This window comes from Plutella xylostella, chromosome 6 (genome assembly GCF_932276165.1).
Source record: "Plutella xylostella chromosome 6, ilPluXylo3.1, whole genome shotgun sequence".
Classification (NCBI taxonomy): Eukaryota; Metazoa; Arthropoda; class Insecta; order Lepidoptera; family Plutellidae; genus Plutella; species Plutella xylostella.
In genome coordinates this window covers 1,557,269-1,580,437 of record NC_063986.1, presented here as the reverse complement: position 1 = coordinate 1,580,437, position 23,169 = coordinate 1,557,269, and the positions used below count along the sequence as shown (strand labels likewise).

The window sequence follows — 23,169 nt, the reverse complement described above, 5'->3', positions numbered from 1 at the left end:
CCCTAACTGTTATCGATTCTTCGGCAGATATGACCAGCCCACTGCCACTTCAGCTTGCATATTTTGACAGCTATGTCGGTAACCTTAGTCCTCTAACGGATAACCTGATTTCTGATACGATCTAACAAAGAAACCCCAAGCATTACTCTCTGCATAGCACGCTGAGCGACTTGAAATCGGTAGACCAGTCCTACCGTCAGTGTCCAGGTCTCTGCACCATACGTCCTCACTGGCAGGACGCACTGGCTGAACACTTTTGTCTTCAGGCTCTGAGGAATGGAGAATATGTGACGAAGTTTCCCGAATTTCCCGTTCTTCGCATGCCTTAAGAAACTGCGACATTCAGTTTTGTGTCGAGAACTATAAGCAGATTATCGTTGCATTATTATAATTGATAACTAAAATTTTTCTTAGGAAATAGAAACAAAATAATGGAAAACTACAATGTTCATAGAAAAACGGATTCAGGAAAGCATCAATCCGACATCGCAAAGAATATAAAGTCCACTTAAAATAGCAGGATTTCCCACTTCCGATAAAATCTAGAGTACTAAGTTCAGTGAACATTGTTGAATCTCCCACTACCAACAAAATTTACAATACTAAGTCCAGTTAACATTGTTGGATCTAACTCTTCCGACAAAGTTAATCTGGGATTTGACGGTTAATAATGTCACATGTGCCTTTTTTCACCTTTCCTATCAAAAATACTAACTTTTTATCTTACTACCTTGTGGCACATTTAAAACTAAGTCACCATGCCGAATTTGGTTAAGATAGATAGAGTAATGTAAATTTTAGAACTATTTTAGTCATATTTAAAACTTAAAACGGCTCTACTGAAAAGTAGCGATTTTTCACTTACGACTATGTTAAATGCTGCAGTCGAAATTATTACTGTTCTGAAATTATTTTCTTTTCATTTCATCCTTTATTTTAATATTACATCTAGGTATTTAAACACCTTTTAGAGTTACTTACTTATTTTCTTAACACATTTTTAAAATGGCATCCAGCAGAAATGATTAGTTAAATATTTGTTAGAAGTAACCGTTTAACGTCGTTAACGCATCATTTAATTTTAAAAGCTAATTGTAACTAAGTCAAGCTTTTCATTCCCAATGGAAATCGTAGATTTTTCAACAGAAAACCGCATTCTATTCTTTTATGACTCGTTTTCATGATTACTTACAAAGCTAAGTGATTTCTTTACATTGTTCGATGTAACCTTTTACGTTTTTAACTATTGTAGTTGTAAACATCTACAAGGACAGAAGAAAATAAAAGTAAGTAGGTATATATGTGTGTTGAATTGTTTATATTGTACCGACTAACGACTATTTATTTAGAAAGAAAAGAAAGAAAGAAAACATTTATTTGACACAATGCACAACAAAAACAGAAAAAAGAAAGAAAAGAATACAACACAAAAATAACAACACAGGAATAATACAACATAGTACAAACAAACTAGGTTGCTGTCCAGAGCGTCAAATCGGCACCAGCTCAGCATTATGATGTGGCCACGGAGGCCACAGCGCTGGTTTTCACCTGGTGACCTCAGTCACGAACCCCTGGTAGGTAGATGTATGTGTGTATAGTAATAATGATGGGTTGTGTTGTGTGTAGGTGTGGTATGTGTGGTATGATTAGGCAGTTAGATAAATATAAAGTAGATATATGCAAGTACATAATACATAATAGTAAAAATATATATTTAACTAACTAATAAGACACAATTACCTATACGTTTATTAATAAATAATACAGCAACAATGCAAAACATAGACTAGAAAAGAGGAGTTAAATAAAAGTACGTTCGGCTCGTTTCTGCTTATATCTATATAAGCAGAAACTAGCCGATATACACCATGCCAAGTCCCTGGTGTCGCGAACACATAGGTATAGGCAAATAAAACGGCACTTTAATTAATACTGTCTTAAAACAGATATTAAAGTAAAAGAAATAGGGTTTTTGGTATTTAAAATTGGCATAGGCACTTTATTCAATAAAGGTAAAGATTAGTAGTCATTTTGGACCTTAATTCACAAGACAAGTACTAGAGTCACAACGAGTGCGACGCCGGCAGCCACCACCAACAGCAGACACACTCCAACTAACACCGGATGAGTTGCGCTGAAAGTATAACAAATTTAACGAAATAACTATTTCTTTTAAATCTTTATAATTATTTTCAGTAGCCTCTCATGACCCACCAATGTGTAAAAAGAGGAGGCTATGCTCAGACGAGAGACGTCGCAATGTTGAGCAAAGGCTTAGCAAATGTATCACATTACATCAAACTCATATTATTAGGATACGATACCTACTTATGATAAGGCAGGTTCACAAATCTCTATCATCATAAATTATTAATTTGATACATATTTTACAGCGTGCAATGAAAGTGGGTATGAATTACTATGAATATCGAAATCATAATAATAGAGGTATAGTATAGATAGACACAACCTTCTGTTTTCAGCTCACACTATCCTAGAAAGCCAATGAGATGACTATTATTAGTAAGGTAAGTAAAATCAGCTTACCACATTGTAAACACAGTAAGTAAACTCAGTTATTCTTTAGCTTTATTGTTAGAACTTATAATTGGAATGATTCACGGAGATTCATCATCAGTTGAAGTTAGTGAAAAGTCTTAGATAGAATTAAATTGTTGTGTTGTTTGAGCTTTGTTTGAGATGTTATTTATTTTAATTTTTGCAAAGTATTTGCAATTGCAAAGGAATGGCAAAGGACGGTGATGATGTATTGCATGTTGACATTTTGTAATGTCACGTAAGTATTTTAGTGATCTGTGTTCCGTACAATATAGGTTCTCATTGTTAGCAACTTCTTTCTATAAAAAAGTGTGGGAATGTAGGATTCCCTCGGTGTGGACTTGGTGTGGTCACGTCCGTTTTGGATCTATCGATTTCTCACAGAGACCTATTCTTATATTCTCTGCGGGGGTGAAAGTACCTGCCCCTGGCTTTCTCGAATGGAACCTTTGTGCATATCCCTAACGTTGAACCGTTTCCCCCCACACTGGTCTACTGTTTGGTAGGTTCGCACATCTAGATGTGCAGGTTTCCTCATGATGTTTTCCTTCATCTGAGCGATGGTATACTTATAAGTCATAACGATAACATGGAATCAATGCAATGCATGTTAATATCACGTTAAGTAAGTACCTATACGAGTAGGTATGTACTTTAAAAAATCTATCAACGAGTAAAGTTCCATTTGCAACTTTATATCACCTTTCTTTGGTTGTTATAGAATAGGATAATACTAATATGATGATAATTGTTAGTAGTTACATATCATTGTTACTACTTTGAAAAAAAAGACAAAAAAAACTTTCTAAATTAGGGTAGTTACCATACATGACGAATGCTGACGTTGGTAATCATCGTTTGCACATTGTTAGTAGTCAACCTTTTTTATGACTTTACCATCGACCATTACGTAACAGGGATACATTAATAAATTAGAGAGTGTTATTATCTAATGAAGTTTTGAATCCTATTTATTTTCATGCTTCTTGTACTAAGGCATCATTCATCTTTCTTGTGTCTTCGATATCATATCAAATATCTAGCAAATCAAAATATTATCTACCAATACTTATACAGGTCAGTATTTAACAGTTTTATCGGCAAATTATATACGTACCTATCATAACCAAATTGGCTTCATAATTATATATTATTTACCAAAGCACTCGATAATAAATATTTAGTATAAAGCTCCCATCATCTAACCGTCTGATTCAAGCAATTAAGGATCCGTCTTAGGTCCCCTGTTAGTCCCCATGTATGTTAGTGTGGCAATTCTTAAAACAAATGTATTGTGTTTGCAGATGGCTGGTCTACCTTCAGTATTTGCGGTGCTACTGCTGTCAGGTCTGGTGGCAGCCGGCCCGCCCTCCTACTTGGTTCCCGTAGAACACAGGGGCATCTCTCCGTACGCATCGTTCGGAAATGTTCAGATACAGCCTATTGAACAGTTGCCGCCGAATACTCTTTACCAGTAAGTGCATAATTGTGATAATAACTACTTTTGTGTCCTTCGTTGAACGTTTCTTGCATTCGTTAAGGATGCTAATAAACCTTTAAAAGTAGTTAAAGTGTAAATATGTAAATAAACTTACTTTTTGTCAAAATTTAGTGTGGTTTGTTTATTTCATAGCATAACTCCCATTTTGCTCTATAGTTTTACCTAATAATCTAACAGTATGTTTCCTTATTTACAGATACACAATCGTGCCAAGAGACGAAGTGGCAGTGGTGGCTGAGGAAAACACGGACCTGTCTCTGATAGCGTTGTGGGATTGTATCCCGAGCTTATCTGTAAGTACATTCTTATAGTACTTTTTTGTATACATCCATGCAAAAATGCTGTTAACACGGGTGGTGTTCATCAATCATCAATACATCAAAGCCAGTTTACAATTTTATGTGAATGTTAAAATTTGAATTGAACGACCATTTCTTCATCAATGTTATATTTACTATTATGAACTCTAAATTAATACTAATTTATTTCATTACAGACGGCTCTAACAGTAGCTGGATCAACAGCGATCGCTATAGGATCATGGGTGCTAGTCAAACTGCCAGTGATTCTCATAGGAGCAGCCCTGGTCATCGGGCTGTGTGCATTCACCCCATACTGCACTCTGACCATTACGAAGCCAGGGTTCCTCAAGGATTGCCAGAATCTGATCCCTGCTGTTCCATCTCTGGACGACATTGAAGATTTTGCGAAACACGCCTTTCATAAGTTCAATGAACTGAATGAGGTTTACAAGAAATAATTGCTAAGTTAGTACTTAGGCTAAGTTAACTTATTCTCCAATAAATTATTGATCAACATTTTAAACTATAGTATTTTTACTAACTTTTCCTATAAGTACATGTACGTACAGGGAACTTTGCAACATCCTGTAGGTAACTTACAAATACTTGTAAAACCAGACAACAATATACAAACAAAGTTGTTAGATTTAAATTATATATTTCATCTGACTAAAAAAAAATCTCTTACAAAAATCCACAAGTGATAAACTAAAACATCATCCAAAAATAGAGCGGCGTTTCCTGTTCACCTCGTTACCAACTTTCTGAATCTTCTGATACTTGTCTATGGCATTCTTCACAAAGCCCGCAGCTGTGCTAATCTTCTCTAGTTTCTCCGGAGTCATAGACATTAAGGACCTCATCTCCTCATGTATGGGCCCGACGCCGTGGAAGTGGATGGAACAGAGGTTGGTGTAGGAACAGACTCCTATAGTGAGGAGAGAGCCGAGGAAGATGACAAACATGCTGTTGATGACCCACGCTATGGTGCGACCGACGAAGCCGACGATCGCCTGGGAAAAGAAATGAAGGGTGAATACAAAGGTAATGTAATTTAAAATGGGAGATTGTTTCAGAGCAGGTAAGTAAAGAAACTAAGATAGAAGATAAATAGGCAATAGGATTACAATAATTCAGTGGAGGAAACAAATTAACAGAAATCATAGGCTAAACTCATCGGCTAAGAAAAGAACAGAGAACGCTAGTGCTATCGTGCAAGATCGTAATCGTAAATCGGGGTTTCAATATGTACACGTACAGTATAAAAAATTAAGAGTAAATAAAAGTATAATCTACCAGCAACACATAGATAGCTCGGTGCGAGAGACTTACTCTGGAGTCGGGCACCTGGCTCCACATCATGCTGAATGCTGAAGTGTCCGGCTCAAGCAAGTAGTTAGTGAGGCCATTGCCGTAGCCGTCGTAGCTGGAATAAATTACAATGTTAGAGAGGTTTGTTCTAGGCTGGCTGAGCTGAAATTAAGGGGATATATACAAAGGTTCCACTCGAGAAGGGAACTTCGCCCCCTCACAGAACAGAATAGAATAGAGGTTAGTTCATAGAATATATATGTATAGATATACCGAAAGGGAAACAATAGAGATTTTTCTCACACATATTTTGATACATGAACGTAATTATTTTTCTAAATACATACACAACTATTACAACAAGTGATAACGATAAACCAATAAAAAATATGGAGATGACTATACAGCATTCTCTCACTACGTTCATTTTTAAATAGGTCTTGCTGATCGCGTGGATTGGTATCCTGGAGTCCTTATTTATAAAATTTAATTCGTATCGAAAAATAATAATGACGGTTGCAAAATGCCGGGTTGAAGTGATTATAAGCCGATCTACGCTTCTAGAAATGCCACTATAGAAGAAGGTATATAAAGTAAGTAGGTATATTTATTTGTGAATTATTTTAACTATTTCTTAGGGGTTGCAAATGCAAAAATTAAAGTACTTACGAGTTGGCAGGGTAGCCGTTGTCGTAGCCATAACCAGGCGCGTAGGGGATGTCCGGGTACGCCACTTCCGTGGGCATAGGCCCGTATGTGTATGATGGGGCGTTGTCCTGTAAATACAAAGTATTGTTTATGATAATAACAGGGTAGGTAGGTACTCGTATCAAGGTATGGAGCGGATGTAGATAGGCCCTTGACATGTTCGGTCACATGTTTAAATGGTTACCCTACGTAGCTCGAAATATTTCACTAAAACGTAGACTAGGTACTTGAATCACCAAATTAAAAGTAAAATAGCAAAAGCTCACTTACAATCCGATTCTCCTGCTTCTGTTCAGGCTGATCCCCCAGCATCTCATGCTTGACAACTGGTCCTTCAGGCTTTACCATCTCGATCCTCGCCCGCCCCTCCCCTCTGAACACCGGGTGTGGTTCATCAGGTCTAGACTCCTTCTTGGACACCGCATGGGTCTCCACTGGTTCAGTCTTTAGGTCAGGGTTGAAGGAAGCATGTTTTTCTAGTAGAGAGTAGGAGTTGGAGATCTCGGCTGCTAACGCCGATGTGAGGGTTAGGAGGAGGAGGAAGGTTTTGATCATCTGGAAATGAATGAAAGATTATAGTATTGTAGCTAGGTGTGGTGTAGTCATCTAGGTTCTTGGTGGAAATTGAAACTGAAATAATACCATTATTAGCTAAAGATAATAATTATTTTAAAACTTACCGTGATGTCCAAAATGTCTCGCACTTATTTTTGTCCCTGACCAACTTCACCCACTGCCTTCAAAAGGAGACTGATGACCATCCCAAAGGACGTCAACTATTTATACAAATGTATTTTTAAAAACACCAGACTTGGCAATACCACTCTTATCTCAGGAGGCATTGTTTCGCGAAATAAAAGACGACCCCCTAATCCTGGGAAGAAAGTGGTGATAACGGTTTGTCAGAGCTTTGGAATGTACAAGAAGTTAATGTCTTTGTGAAAGACAAAAGATAGATGTTTTGTTTACGATACTTCCTGTGTTATTTATTGCTTTGTCGTAGATTATAATGAGTCAGCTATATAACATAACAGGTACCTACCTACTCATCCAATACTGGATACTTAGTCCTTTTTATAGTATCTCTCTCGCATAGCATAGTGTGTCATAGAACTTCTATTCCTACTACCAGAATAAGGGTTCCTAAGTTTATACCTACCATGTTCTCGTGCACTAAAATCGTCATGTCAGCAAATACTCAATGGAAATAAAAATAAAGTTTCCACCGACTGTACAGTAACATGTTACATGTAACTTGTCAGTCTCACCCATGACCCGGTTCAAACGTATCGATTCCGCCATATCGGTCAGTCGTACGGCCCTCCTCATCAATAATACAGTTGGAATCTTCAATGGCTTATTGGCAGGTACCTACTATTTATTATGAAACGATATCTTTTTAACATAAACTGGGGCAGGTACTTAGTATGTACTACTTACCAAAGGTGTCAAAGTAGATTTAGACCTAGACTAGTTATTATTCTGTGACCTCGTTACTTATTACCTTACTGAGTTAAATTTACTTATCATTTTTTTGGGGCTTAGTAACTAACTAGTTATAATAAGTAGGTCCTCAAGTTAATGTACATACTCTAAATTAACTATTTAATAATAATGCTCATAAAATATTTATAAGCTTCTCCATATGCGAAATTTGGCTAGGTAGAATGCTATTATATTACAAGATGAACATAGGTTCGCAAAATTTGGCGTAAGTACCTACTTACGCCTAATTTTGCGGACCTATTATTATAGAAGACCTATAGGATATTTATATCTATACTATACCCATCAGTGGGCGATAGATGGCTGATGATGATGATGGTGATTATTATGGATATACGTAGGTATACCCCTAGATACTCTTACCGTTTGATATACTCCCAGAACATCCTTATTTCTTCTTCTAACCGGTCAGCCATCGTCATTCCTGCAGTATCACCGTACAACTTCATAAATAACCAATATCAAATTAAAAAGGTACAGTTATGTACGGTTACTGTAAATAATTGAAACTTTTTCCCGCCAAACATAAGCTGTCACTGTCACATTTTCTTTTTAAATTACCGCGCTTTTCACGCCTTAGCCCTATGTCCACACTGGTCGAGTTGGGGCCCGCAAACTAACTAGGTTTTCATCAATACACGATTCAGGTTAGCTATGTGTTTACAGAGTTCAAGGTTAATTGTACACAGGCTTAGACATGGCTGAAGGTTTCAATTAAGTAATCCATTAATATTAGTAAGTACCTACCTAACGAGAACGTCTCTTTCTGTAGTAATACCTAGGTAAGTAAGTCAAAAATTTAAAATAGAACGATTTAGTTACTTACATCTAATTTTAATCCAACCTTATGATGGGTTGAGCCTACTTTACCAAGGTAAGTACTAGATCTAGGTTTCCAACAGTGTAATAGAACATTTTATTATGAGGTATAGGTACATACATTGTAGTACTTGCTTCAAAAAATGCATAAGTACTGGATAGGTCTCATAACATAATTTTATTAAAAGTACGTAGAACGTTTTTTACGCAACAGTGCTCTGTCATCTGTTACTTATCTGTCAATTATGTGTCAAACATACGTCATAACATTATTGATTGTACGCAAATTGTACGGTTGTAAACTATTGTAAACCTTATTAGTAAGACACAACGGATTTTTTTCCATGGTAAAATTATAGTTTGCTGCGAGTAGGTAGCTCGAGAATCGAGAAAGAAAGAAAACAAACAATCAAACAAAACAAAAGTTTGAAAAGTTTTAGAACACATCAATAGCATGGCATTCGGTGATTTACGAAAAAGTTTGACTGGAGAAACATTTAAAAACAAGTGAGAATCATAATTTTTGTTTACATCGCACATCGTTACATTGTTGGTATTTGTGATTTCGTATTCGGTACCTACATACAATGCTAATCCCGATGATAAAATCGCTAAAATATCATAAATGACAATGAAATATCTTTCTTCTGCTGTTCAGTCGCGATTCAGTGCATCCTCACGAATACATTCTTTCGAAAAAGCAGTTGAGGAACTGGTAGGTACCTAACCTATCCTTCTCTTAGTACTACGTTAGCGCCCTTAAGATTAGACCAACTAAACTAGCTTAAACCATCTTAAAGCGGGATGAATTAAAAATTTCCTGGTTAAGTACTTCTGAATAAAATATAATTTTTAACATTTTCAGGTTTACAATGCATTGGATGCAAATGCCACTTCCATTGCTATTCGTTTACACATTGAAGAGCATTCAATACAAGTTATAGACAATGGAGATGGTATCTCAAAAGAAGACATGAACCATGTTGGAAAGAGATACATGACCAGCAAAACTGTTGACTTAACAACACTGAAGGCATCACCCCAGTCTTATGGATTTCAAGGGCAGTCCTTGGCTAGTTTAGTTGAAGTATCCCGGGTTGTAAATATTACATCCAAAACTGATCAGTCTGAAGATACTTGGGAGAAGTCATTTCAAAAAGGCAAAGAAAAGGATGTATTGCCTTCTGCTACCAGACCATCAAAGGGTACCACGGTAAGTTATTAATAATTATATTTTATAACTATTGGTATGTAAAATAATCCTAAAGACTTCTTAATATTTATAAGTATTATGCTGAATCTTTAAAATACACAATGTGAATTTGGCCTAGTGTAGATGTAACACAAATCTTTGTTTCCATTAATTAACTATCAAACTTATTTGGCTAAGTAAAACATTATTTATAAATTAAATTACATATTATTTTAATCAAAACATCACATCCTGAGGGATTTTCATTTTACATTGATAATTTGATACCCTTTTGCTCTAAATATAAAATATTTTAAATATTACAGGTAAACATAAAAGGCTTCCTTTACAACCTCAAAATCCAGAAACAGGCAGTGAACTCACTGAGGGAAATACAAAATATTAAAAGTTTCCTGGAGTGCATATCTTTGGTTCACAACAATGTATCAATCAGTTTAAGAGACAACTCAAAAAATGAGATAATATTTCAAGTCAATAAATGCAGAAATATTTATCAAACCTTAGCTACTATTTTCTCATTAGAAAAGGATAAAATACTGGAGTTCAGAGTTGAAAAGAAGTGTTATGGAGTGACAGCCTATATGGGAAAAGTAGTATCTGAAGAGAATGAAAATCATTGGATCTATTTGAATGGCAGGTTTATGCCACAATGTAATTTGCACCATATTCTGGATTCCAATATAGCAAAGTTATTCAATTTGAAGAAGCAAATTAAAACTAAGAAATTATTGAAGGTTGGTATTTTAAAGTTATTATAAGGTTGGTATGTGTGTGTGAGATGTCCCCCACATATTATTATTATTATAAATTTTACTGTATCCTACAGGTACTCTAACTTCATAAAGTATAAGGTATTCTGAGTTGATGTACAAAATTAAAATAAGTTTTTCATTTTCTTGATATAACTAACTACTAACTAACCTACACTGATTGATAAGCCATATTATAGATATGGTCAGTTTCATAAGTACCTAGCTATAAACTTTTATAAATAGCTTGTCCACTACCTACTAACTAACTGTCCATGTTTGTATAAATGAAGAGGCAGTTTACAAATTTAACTATTCACAAAAATGTTTAATTTTTTTTTATTTTCATCTAAAAAATTAGGGAAAATCGGAAAATATTAGGGAAATAGAGGGCTTTTATAATAGTTATGATAGGTGTAGGTAGTTATTTATATATTATAATCAAGCTATATTTATGTTTTATATTTCCAGACAGCATATCCAGAAGACGAAGATGTTTTTAAGAAACATATTCCCTTTTATTATGTTTTCATCACATGCCCATATGATGACTATGACTTCAATACTACATCTAAACAAAACACGGTAGAGTTTAAAAATTGGAATGAAGTAACTAAACTGTTAGAAAAACTTGTCCAATTCTACAGTGGAAATATAACAACTAAAGAAAATAAAATTCAAACTGATCAAATTGGTAACAAAATGGAATCTGACACTCGAGATGAAGTAAAAAAAATAATGGATAGAATACTGAAAAGTAATTCAAGAAAACTGGGCATTTCACAGTTGCAAAATGGAGTGAAAGGTAGGTATTTCGCACCTAGCAATATTGATATGTACCTTTGATAATTGTGTGAGTCACATACTTGTATAAGTACCTATTAATAAAACTGAATAATTATTTGGATGTAAATCTTTTACAGGAAAAATAGTGAAAAGGTGTAAAAAGAAGAATAACAATTCGTCTATGAAAAAAAACATCGATACTAGTAACCAAAACCAAGAAAACTCAGATTTAATAAATACTGCCGACGAAAAAATAGATCCAGACGTGAACGCAATTTTACCAATACCAATAGCAACTTCCAGTAAACTCGTGCAAACAGAGCTTACCCCCAATCTTAAAAGACAGCAATCTAATAAGAAGGGAATAATGAACAAAAGGCGAATCGAAAAAAATATACCAAAAGAAATAGGTCTCAATACTAATATCAAACATCAAATCGCAAAACAAACACCAAAAGCTTTCACCCGACACTCTGATGTTTTGATTAGAGCCTTTCAGCATGCTAATTCTACAATGAAGAAACGTTGCAAGTTACTAAGCAAGAACATTAATAAATTGCAACCATTTAGAAAAACAAGGAAGAATGAAGTATTTAGTCAATACACTATAAAGACAAAGAACCAACATATCACTGTTAGGAAAAGAGTTGGAAAATTTGTTGTTCATAACGTCCCAGCAATGCCCCCAAAATTTGAGGAAATAACTGATGAATTTTTGAAGAAACCTGTTGACAAGAATTTAATTTCATCTAAAGATCTCTTACAGACTATTTTGCCAACCCAAAAACAATCAATGAAAAATGGTAAAGAAGTCGGTACTTACACACCGAAAACTCCGTGCCGAAATCCAGAATTCAAGAAACATAAATATGTCGAAAAAAATAAAGAGACTGCTATCGCACCAATAAAAATAATGGAAGTTAACGAACTAAGTTGCCATGGAGCACAATTAACATATGACAGTCACAGTTATACAAAACATGCCACAGTAGATTCGCATATCGGTAACTCTGTGGATGTCATGTCTGGAATTGTTAATACTCGATTTATAACAAAAACATCAAGAGAAAACTTTATAGGAGAAACTGATAAAAGTAATCTCCTCCAGACTAAATCTAAACGAAATAAATCAAAGAAGAAGCAGGCTGTTAAGTACAATACAGTCAAAGCCTCAGTTATAAATGAATTAAATCAAATGAAAAATTCCTCGTATGCAATAGAATTTTCCAATTGTGATATGGACCAAAGCCACAACCATTACACGAAACATATGGATAAATTTCTCAATTGTAGAGATGGGAGTGACATTTCAAATCTCTTACCAGACCTCTTGCAAAATGGGACTTACAGTTTAAATAGATTTTCAGTTTTTTCGGAACGAATCGAGAAAAGCTGCCGTAGGTTTGAATCTTCTGATTTTGTGGAAAATTCCTATAACGCCACATATACTATTCACCAATATGAGGAAAAACAACACCATGTGCCGGAATCGAACTATCCCCCCATAGAAAGTATCTCGCCGAATACTGAAGAAACCGAAAAAGACGCTATGAATAAAGATAACTATGAACCAAATTCCCAAAATGATGTGAACCCATTAAATATTTGTGAGACCGTACTAAGTTCTTCCTCTATGCATTACGAGGCTCCTGGTTCAATGCTTACTGAAAATGAACTTATAGATTTGTTGAATCATCAGAACACCATCAGCAACATTCAAAATGAATCAAAAAGCGTTGTCCCTAATGAAGATAATTATGTTAAGGATGGAGTAATTGGTGATGTAAGTAGCATCGTTATTAACAATACTAATGCTGATACTATTCGATATATCGTATTAAATACTGATAACGTTTTAGTATTACAGATAGAAATGCACAGTATAATAAATAATAACTATATTAATCAAATACGAATAATGTTTGCCATATTGCCATTCCAGATACTTTCATTGCCATCCGACGCAATGGCTACATGTAATGCTGTTGAAGAAACCTCTCACCATTTTAATGAATCGAAGCATACAATCAATAAATGTGCTTCTGATAAAATAACATATGAAAACGTCGATCAAATTAGAAGCCCTGATTATACAACAAAAACATGTAATGATATGGATGAACCTGGCATCATAAAAACATTTAAGATAGATGGGAACATTTTGCGTATCCATAAAGAAACTGGTATGATTCTTCAAAATGAAGTGGATGATATCCAAAACAATTTCAAAATCAATGTAATAAATAGGCCTCGATTTGTTCCTAAAGGTTTGTATTAGCGTTAAATTTAAATAAAATCTATTGTCCTACAATATACCAACATAACAATTTATTTACCTTTGAATAACGACTCTTTTCAGGTATGTCACAAATACTTGGAAATCGCCGGATAATTCCTGCAATGGATTATTATTTGGACGAAGATTACTTTCATGAAGTAAGTTAAAATACATCCGGTAATTTGTGAACCTATTAAACATTTTATAAAACATCTACTTACCAAGATAACTCCTTTCTTTCAGAATTTATACAATGAATTTAATGAAGCAGTAGAAACAAACACCGAAATATTTGAACCTAACATTGATTACGTCAATAATACCACTACCAAAGATAACGTCAAAGTAAACCAGAAGTTATCGAAGGATAATGCATCATTGAACTTTGATGCAGTCAACTTAAGAGCAGCCGAGGTATTTTTTACTTATCTCTATAACTTGAATAATAAAAGTATAAATTTACAGTCAAAGTTCACCTAATACTGCTTAGTTTGGCGTGTAGGATCAACTGCCAAAAGCCCTTAGTTAAATCAAATGGTCTAAACTTCAATCATTACCTTTAAATAAATTTCCGTGCATCCTTTTCAGTTACAAGGACAAGTAGATGACAAGTTTATCGCAGCTACAATCAAAGGCAAGACGGGTCAATCGGGAGATTTGAGGAAATACCTGGTGCTATTTGACCAACATGCTGTACATGAACGAATTAGACTGGAGAGCAATCTTGCTGGTTAGTATGATTTATATTGTAGTTGGTAAATTCAAATCTTATGCAAATGAGATCTCTAAGATCGAAATACATAATCAAATCAGGAAAAGGTACTAAACCTTGATGGAATGTATTTTTCTCTTTGCAGAATACATGTCAAACAATGAGTGGAAGAGTGTAGATCTGGATGAAATAAGTATTAAATTGAAACCCGATGAAATACATTATCTTCATAACTATAAAGATAAATTCGCCCAACTTGGATTAAAATGGAAGACAGTTGATGAAAGTGAAATAAGTATTACTGGAATACCGCAAGCTATTATTGGAAACAATACTAGACAGGTCAGTGTTACTAAATACTGTGGTGTAACAGAAATATCGTAAAATCTCCATATAACAGAAGACTTTATCTATGTAAAGCTAAACCAATAAAACTAGTTAATAAAAAATGATCGTTTTTAGGTCGATATCATAATGAAATCCGCGAAGAACCTGATTCTAGAAGAAATAGAAGCGATAAAATCACAAAAAGGATCTATTTGCTTGTATCCTAAATCAATCATGAATCTAGTGTTTAGCGAGGTAAGTACCTTCTATTCTATTCTATCATAATTATGTTTTACAAAGTCTGAATATATTTTTTTTAAATTCATATTTTGACCTTCCTGTATCTATGTCTACTTAATTCCTATGTATATTAAGAAAGAAATAGCCTCCCCAATTTACATCAGTTTTGCCTTAAATACCTACACTGCCAGTCTGGCGCATCATAGGCAATTAAAGACTGACAACAGCTGATGTGTCTGACTGAGTTAATCCTCTCTCCAAACCCTGTGTTTGTCACCGACATGCTTCCTTATTTTTTATGTTTCTAGGCCTGCAGATACGCTATAAAGTTTGGGGACAAACTCTCTCAGACAGAATGTACGAAGCTTCTGAGAGACTTGTCGGAATGTAAGACTCCTTTTCAATGCGCCCACGGCAGGCCAGTTATGGCTGTTATAACGGAGTTAAAGAATAGGAAAGCAGAATATAAGGTGAGTTTCACACCTCAAGATAAACAGAAGTTGAGTGTTGGAAGCTACGCTGTGATTGGCTGTATTGTCGTTGACTAACTAACTTTATTTGGATATTTAAAAATCAAGTTCTATATGTATACAAAGTCCTTGTTAAAATATAGTTATTTTAATTCTTTCAGATAAACTTCACTAAAGTTGCAGACTTCAAAAGAAACTTGGGAAAGTTATAAATTGTAAGTAAAAAAATATTTTGTAGTCGGTTTATTTTAAAATAAATTTCTAGCTAACAGTTAGTTTATACACATAGTTACTTACTTTACCTATGGTAAAGTAGTTATCATTGTTATCAAGGGTGTTATACATGGTGTTTAATTAATAATAAATATTTTACATACATATTCTTCCGCTTGAATTCATAGGTGTATGTAGGTGGGTAGTTTCCCTATTTAGCTGGAATGATCTTATCGTGGATCCATGGAATGTAGTGGTTTATCCTGGTGTGAACATCCGGAAATCCTACTGCACATGGGATACCCCACGATATGAGTCCAGCTAGTTGATTGTCCTTTAGAATCGGCCCTCCAGAGTCACCCTGAAATAAAATGGAAAATGTATTTTTCATGATTTTTCATTATAGCAGATTTTGATGAACCTATTTCTCAGAATAATAACCAAAAAACAGTTGCCAGCTTATATGGATTTTGGTAGAAAGTAGATTTTTTTTGTTCATATAAGACTCGTATTTTAAATAAAATTATCTTTTACTTATAAGATTTTTACAAATAAATAACCAATATAAATACGGCGGCCGGATTCATACTATCTCGCCCTATTCGTAGGTAATAGGTATGTTATTACTTTTACTGCCACTTATGTTACGGTCGCCATTTTCATTCTTACTACTGCGAGCAATACTTCTGCCTGCTTTATGATTTCTTTATTCTATCACTTAAATCTAATTTACTTACATGACAAGTGCCGCTGCCTTTTTCCTGAAACGTGCAGAACATAGTATCTGCTACTTCTTTAGTGTACCTCATAGCGTATTTACAGGTTGATTGACTAAAAACTTGCATGTTTAACATGTATAATATCGAGCTTGAGTCACCATGAGGCTGAAAGTTAATATTATAGCTACATAAAATCATATTTTAATAAAGTTTTACGTAGGCACATCTAGTATAATATTATATAGGAAATTTAAATATGAAATGTTTAGGTGTAACAATAAGTACCTCAAATGCTCCAAATCCTGTCAACATCAACGGGTCACCTTCTTGTAGCTCAAGGGGGTAAAGAGGAAGTATATCAGTAAATTTTAAATCAAACGATCCGCTGGACTTGACAATGGCGATGTCATTTAGACGTGATGTCGCATTATAGTATTCGTGTTCTATTATTGAAGATACATTGTATGCTGTCCGTGGTCCTTGCTGAAGATTATTTGTACCAACAATGAGGTAAACATATTCTGGAGATGCACTGTAAATAATATTTCATGCTATAAAATATGTTGTCTAACTACGTACAAAATTGTATGCAGAACGAACCTTAGTGGATTATCAGTAAGCTTTTAAAATAATGGTTCAAAAGACTGTTTATAAACCGTTACATCACCGAAAGGAAGGTTAAAATGACCAGATAGACAAAACGCGTCAGATTTTTTGAACACCAGAAATAATACATTAGCATTTCTCGGTCACTTTATACAATAACTTACTTATGAACACAATGAGCTACTGTTAGCACATGCTGCTCGGTAATAACTGCACCACCACAAACGTGATAGTTTGACAAATTTTGCAATGATGCTTGATATCTTCCATGAGGCTTAGCTGCTTCGTTTCCACCAACTAGTCTTGAAGTTGAAAATGCTAAAATAGATGAATATAATGTCAAGAAGAGATTCAGACTAATATAAAATAAAACGCATGTTTTCAAAAAATCTAAGAAACTTACCTAAGCTTTGTGCAAGTAATACAGAAAAAAATACACTAAAAAAATAAATCATTTTAAGGAATAACAATTGACACAATACTTTTCAGCTTAATTGCTTTGGGTTCAGTGCAATTTAATAGGTACCTACATTATCTTATTGTATTGGTATCAATATATAATTAGGTACTAAAAATGTTGATAGGCAATGTACGATAAGATAAAGAACAAGATTTCAATCATTGTAAGATTATCAAGATAATGAAATTATTTCAATAAATGTACTTAATAGAGTAGAACGAAAAAATCAGCCGGTAGTCGATAGGTCTCACCACTATCTCTAACTGCTAGTTACAATAACTTTTATCTATCGATGACTGGTAGTTACTTACATACTGTTTTGATACATTTAAAGTTACAACCTGTCAAAATCGTATGAAAGTAACTACCAGTCATCAGTAGATAGAGTTATTCACACTGGCAGTAAGTAGGTAGTGCCCAAGCGTCAGATCGATCCCCATGGGCCAACATTTTTACGTGCTTAAAGAGTTATGGAATGACTTAATTACGTGTAACTAAGTAGGTACAATGTTTGGGTTGTTTTGTTTGTGCTACATAATACTATGATGATTTATCATTTACTTATCACATTTTTTTCAGCAAAATTAGTTCAAAATGATTTAAAATCCAACAACCTCAAATATTCTCTTTAGAGTTTTTATTATTACATAGGTATTTAAAAATAATGTTTTTTGCACATATAGTTCAACTATAAAAGTCATTGAGGCAAACAAATAAATCTCTGAGGTAGTTAGTAACAATTTTTAAATGGCAACACTTTTTAGGAGGGCTGTCTGTCAAATTTACCTAATAACTCTGTGGTGTGTATTTTTGTTGATATTTTGATAAATTTGTGGTTATTTTATTTGTTTGTAGACGAGAAACACTTTAACGGAAATTAAAAATCGCCACATTATCGTATCCAAAAAAATATTGCAAATGTTATAATGGATATTCTTAAAGCAGAAATAGCAAGAAAACGGAAGCTTCTTGAAGACAAAAAGATACTCGTAAGTTCATCTGTTACATTCTGTTTTTTGTTTACATAGGTATATTAAAAACATTATGAGTTCCTCATCTCTTCATCAGCTTCCTTAGTTATCGGTTATGTTAGGTTTCCACGAAATTCCTCGGCAGGAAGACTCCTAGAGGAACTATCTAGATCACTATAATGAGAGAACATGTCACTTCATTCCACAGCTACATAATAAATAATGTGGGTTGGGTATATAATCCTAACTAATATTATAAATGCGAAAGTAACTGTGTCTGTCTGTCTGTTACTCTTTCACGCCAAAATTACTGAACGGATTTGAATGAAATTTGGTATACTTACGGTCTAGACCCTGGGAAAGAACATAGGCTACTTTTTATCCCGGTATTCCCACGGGAAAACTTTAGGGCGAAGCGAAGCGCGCGGGAACAGCTAATATACATATATAAGTTAGTAACCATTATATCTTGTTACAGGACCCAAACAAAAAGTATTTCAAGCGAGGTGAATTATTAGCCAAAGAGGAAGAAGAATACCTCGCCAAGTATGGACCTCGCAAACCAGAGCCAGAGGACTCTAAGGAAGAAGAGGAAAAAGCAGAAAAAGGTACCCATATTGTACAAATGCACACAAACAGAGCCCATAAAAATATATATCCTCTGCAGGATATGAGTATGAGCGTCCTCTATAGCCAGATTTTAACTGCCATAGTCTCCATTCTTGTCAGGCAGGTTGGAGATATTACAACAATTATAATTGCTTGGTTTCAATTATTTCTAGCAACTTATACCTTATTGCCAACCCACTATGTATTTGTGTACCTAGAGACCTACACAACAGTGAAGAGACAATGACATGAAATCAATGTTGTTTTTCTTTGTAAACATTTATTTCTATTACTATTAAAATTTCAAGTCATTTACTTCCCAAAACAATAATCATCCACTACAATACTATTCCAGTACGTCAAGAGACCAGAGACTCGGAGCAAGCGGCCATCCTGCCTCGTGCGGAGGTGGTGAAGAGGCTTCGTGAGCGGGGACACCCGATACTGTTGTATGCAGAGAGTGAGGTGCAGGCGTTCCGCAGGCTGCGCAGGATAGAGATACAGGAACCGGAGGCTAATAAAGTAAGTAGGAAGATTACTGGTTACTGAATGTTGTAGTGGTTAAACTCTATTTTTTTAGAACAGACTAGTACCAGTAGTACCAATACTTTTTTACTGCATTGCTCTCTCTCTCTTTTTTACTATATTGGTCTATCCTAACAATGACCAATCTCTCTCTGTCAATATCGAAAATGTAACATTTATTTCTCGTGAATCTCATTGACTAATTATGTTATTTTATCTATTTCAGGGCTTCAGGAATGACTTTCAAGAAGCTATGGACAAAGTGGATCAAGCATACCTGGATGAAATATTGGCATTAGGAACACAGGTTAGTCATTCACAAATAAAATATTGACACAAATTCTACCAGATTATACCAATCTTCAGAGTGAGAATATCATAAGTTTATAATAACCCTGAAAGCAGGCTCAGTATTCTCAAATCAAATTCGTAAAGAACTTTAAACCAAGTAGTGTATTTACGAAGTCTATTTAGTATCAGACTGTGTTGACACATGGCCAACTTCCACTCTGTATTTTTGGTGACATCTAGCTTTGTTTTACAATTTAATAAAGCTAGCACTAATACCACCAATTCTCCCATTCCAGAATGAAGGGGAGAAATCCAAGGAAGAAGATCTAAATGACTGGGTGACGTACGACTCCATCCTGGACATGGCCAAGACCATGGGCCAAGGGGACCGGAACCATGACATGAATGTCATATTGATACTTTTACAGGTAACATTCAAAAAGTTTATCACACAAATATACAATTTGGAGATAATCTACAAGTCGGAAGATTTTTGCATCCAAAGCCAGTCTGAGAAGACTGCGTAACTTTCTACCTACCGCTACTAAAATCTCGCTTGCACAAACTCTTTTACTTCCCATTCTCGACTACGCCGACGCCTGCTATTCAGATATCACCCAGGAGCAACTGAATAAACTTGAGCGCCTTCAAAATCTCTGCATACGGTTCATATTTGGTTTACGCACAAATATGACCACACCACATATCCGAATATCGCAATAAACTCAAGTGGCTCCCAATTCGCCTTCGCCGAAATGTTCATATTCTCTCTTTACTCTACTCTGTGCTGTTCAATCCCTCAACTCCAACGTACCTCAAAGAGCGTTTCATTTTTAAAACCCATCCCGACAACAGACCAATGAGATCCTCACAAATGCGTTTATTAGATTTCCCATCGCATACTACTGAGTTTTACAGTAACTCATTTACTGTGACAGCTATAAGACTGTGGAATGCATTACCTGTAAATATCCGTTTTGCGAAGACAGCTATAGGTTTCAAAAAACAGGTAAAAGAACATTATCTTTCCTCCATCTTGCAATAGTACCTACCTATATTATATAAATCTATATAGTTAACTTTGATTACATTATGTATGTATGTATTTAAGTATGTATTATTAAACATGAATGTTTACTACACTTTGTACACCTTCCTCATTTATTCTTTAAGTCTCTCCTCCACCCAAAGGTTGCCTGGAAGAGATCGCTTTTAGCGATAAGGCCGCCTATTGCGTTATATTGTAAATTGTTATTTCTGAAAATTCTGAGTAAGAATGAGCACCTAAAGGCACCAAAGCGTTATAAAAATGATTTCATCCATGGATCTATTCCGAATTCAGCCCATCTGTGTTACATAGCGGATTAGCGTATTAAACCGGTAGGTAAAAAAATGTACATGACATAACATTTTTTCACTCCATTCCACAGTTTCTACTAAAGATGTGGGGCCAGCAGTTGAACTCGGCCTCAGCTTCAGAGAAGACCGCAGTGAAACACAAGATGCAGCGAGCCACGTACCAACAGACCTGCGTGTATCTGAAGCCACTGACACGGAAACTGAAGAACAAGTCTTTACCAGAGGATATCACCGACAGTCTCATTGAGATTACTAATCATTTGCTGTCCAGGAACTATATTAAGGTTGGAATGTTTAATGTAAAATTTATATTTATTAAAGATCGTTTAGAATCAAATACAAGTTACTCGGTAAATTGGTAACTTGTAATATAAAACTGAGCATTGGTTGAGGTTTAGAAGAGTAGAAGGAAATGTATAAGTAGCCCCATCTATACATAGTGTCTTTCGTATTTGTATGTATATCGGAGATTACGGGACAGGTTCAAGGCCAACAGCTCCCATTAGATAATGATGATATTTACCTCTATTAATAACCCACTAACCTTCACAGGCGAGCGACGCATACCTCCAAATGGCAATCGGCAACGCGCCCTGGCCCATCGGAGTGACCATGGTGGGAATCCACGCGAGAACCGGTCGAGAGAAGATCTTCTCCAAAAACGTAGCTCACGTCATGAACGATGAGACCCAGAGAAAGTACATTCAAGCCCTGAAGAGACTGATGACGAAGTGTCAAGAGTATTTCCCGACTGACCCGTCTAGGTGCGTCGAGTATACTAAGGTTGAGTGATTGTGAATAAAGTTTAGTTTGATTTTTACTTGTGTCTTCTTTTGTTTTTCAAATGTGAGGATGATTATTACCTAAGTCGGGAAAGCGGTTGTGGTAAAGCTCAGTGCTTCTCATGACTGGGTTCAAACTCGGTCGTGACATGTAGGTCTGTAAGGATTCATTGGAATTTATGTAGTTTATGGAGGTAAGTACTAAAGGGCATCTTGAGGGTACATGGTGAGGAGCTTATATTTACAAAGAATAAAGATGTGTGATGTGAACGCACCAACTCGCAGTGGATCACCGTGGTCGGAAAGACAGATTATACTTAGGACATGAGGATATGCATACAGATCCTACCATAGTGTACCCTCCAACTCTTTGCCCACCAGGGGGCAGGTCAAGTCCATGAAAGTAACTTATTACTTCCGTGGTCTTGACTAGAGCGCACAACACAACAACCATTAAACTGGTTTTGTTAATAGTACTGTGTTTTTTTATGTTTAATAAATACAATTTATGTTTTTTTATGTATAATAATACTACCGAATGGCGTAGTGGTTAGTGACCCTGACTACTGAGCCGATGGTCCCGGGTTCGATTCCCGGCTGGGGCAGATATTTGTTTAAATACAGATATTTGTTCTCGGGTCTTGGATGTGCCCGTAAAATGGCAATAGGCTTGCCCCCTATTACATTGGGACTAACATAACACTCTGGCGAAAAGTGGGTGCAGCAATGCACCTCTGCCTACCCCGCAAGGGAGTACATTAGTACAAGGCGTGAGTGCGTGTTTTTTAAATACATTGAACTGAACCACAGAATAATAACTAGTAACTGAACTGAACTGGGTAAAAAACGTTAGAAAAGAGCTCCGTTTTGGTCCGAGTTGCAGTTGGGATTATTATTCTGAGCCTATTTGCAGATATAACATCTCAGAATAATAACAGTATCTCGCTGCGTTTGGATCTTCCATGGAAGTAATGGTTTATGGTTAGGAGTCAAAATATCAAAATATGAACTAATAATCCATCATAAACAAAGCCTACTTTCTATTTCTAAAAGACACTAGTTACCGGTTGTTGGGGCCCATTTTGATTGGGGCCCATCCAGGCTTCTCGTTAGAGAAGTACTTTATGTTCCTTGCATTGCACCCAACCCA

General features: G+C 35.4%; 4 protein-coding genes across 6 annotated transcripts in view; 2 read left to right on the top strand and 2 right to left on the bottom strand.

Annotated features, from left to right (window-relative positions):
• The window catches only part of LOC105396319 (glutathione S-transferase D7), a 28,384-nt gene extending 19,460 nt beyond the window's left edge, over nucleotides 1-8,924 (bottom strand). The window contains exons 1-6 of one of the 3 annotated variants that reach the window (XM_038119590.2): nucleotides 8,254-8,924; nucleotides 7,065-7,258; nucleotides 6,655-6,939; nucleotides 6,346-6,452; nucleotides 5,698-5,791; nucleotides 5,046-5,378 (exon numbers count right to left, since the gene is read on the bottom strand). In XM_038119590.2, the coding sequence (XP_037975518.2) occupies nucleotides 5,082-5,378; nucleotides 5,698-5,791; nucleotides 6,346-6,452; nucleotides 6,655-6,939 (783 nt within the window). In that variant the 5' untranslated portion in view covers nucleotides 7,065-7,258; nucleotides 8,254-8,924 and the 3' untranslated portion in view covers nucleotides 5,046-5,081. Of the gene's footprint in view, nucleotides 1-5,045; nucleotides 5,379-5,697; nucleotides 5,792-6,345; nucleotides 6,453-6,654; nucleotides 6,940-7,064; nucleotides 7,259-8,253 lie in introns of those variants that run through there. The other 2 variants (XM_048633654.1, XM_048633655.1) reach the window with 2 other exon arrangements.
• A 362-nt stretch (nucleotides 8,925-9,286) lies between these two features.
• On the top strand, nucleotides 9,287-18,385 carry LOC105381942. The gene is made up of 14 exons (XM_048621798.1): nucleotides 9,287-9,424; nucleotides 9,575-9,922; nucleotides 10,228-10,656; nucleotides 11,143-11,476; nucleotides 11,595-13,240; nucleotides 13,400-13,724; nucleotides 13,817-13,893; nucleotides 13,979-14,149; nucleotides 14,324-14,465; nucleotides 14,593-14,789; nucleotides 14,910-15,029; nucleotides 15,323-15,484; nucleotides 15,646-15,699; nucleotides 18,338-18,385. Exons 1-13 carry the CDS (start codon nucleotides 9,335-9,337, stop codon nucleotides 15,694-15,696), a joined length of 4,092 nt encoding a protein of 1,363 aa, XP_048477755.1. The 5' UTR covers nucleotides 9,287-9,334; the 3' UTR covers nucleotides 15,697-15,699; nucleotides 18,338-18,385.
• Nucleotides 15,713-17,581, bottom strand: LOC105381896 (chymotrypsin-2). The gene is made up of 5 exons (XM_011551700.3): nucleotides 17,426-17,581; nucleotides 17,187-17,340; nucleotides 16,702-16,948; nucleotides 16,435-16,581; nucleotides 15,713-16,058 (listed from the first exon to the last, which is right to left on the bottom strand). The coding sequence occupies exons 1-5, from the start codon at nucleotides 17,475-17,477 to the stop codon at nucleotides 15,909-15,911; spliced, it is 750 nt and encodes a 249-aa protein (XP_011550002.3). The 5' UTR covers nucleotides 17,478-17,581; the 3' UTR covers nucleotides 15,713-15,908.
• On the top strand, nucleotides 18,340-22,057 carry LOC105396320 (pre-mRNA-splicing factor 18). The gene is made up of 7 exons (XM_048633653.1): nucleotides 18,340-18,471; nucleotides 18,932-19,061; nucleotides 19,418-19,584; nucleotides 19,814-19,894; nucleotides 20,175-20,306; nucleotides 21,309-21,521; nucleotides 21,790-22,057. Exons 1-7 carry the CDS (start codon nucleotides 18,409-18,411, stop codon nucleotides 22,027-22,029), a joined length of 1,026 nt encoding a protein of 341 aa, XP_048489610.1. The 5' UTR covers nucleotides 18,340-18,408; the 3' UTR covers nucleotides 22,030-22,057.
• The last annotated feature ends 1,112 nt before the right edge of the window (nucleotides 22,058-23,169 follow it).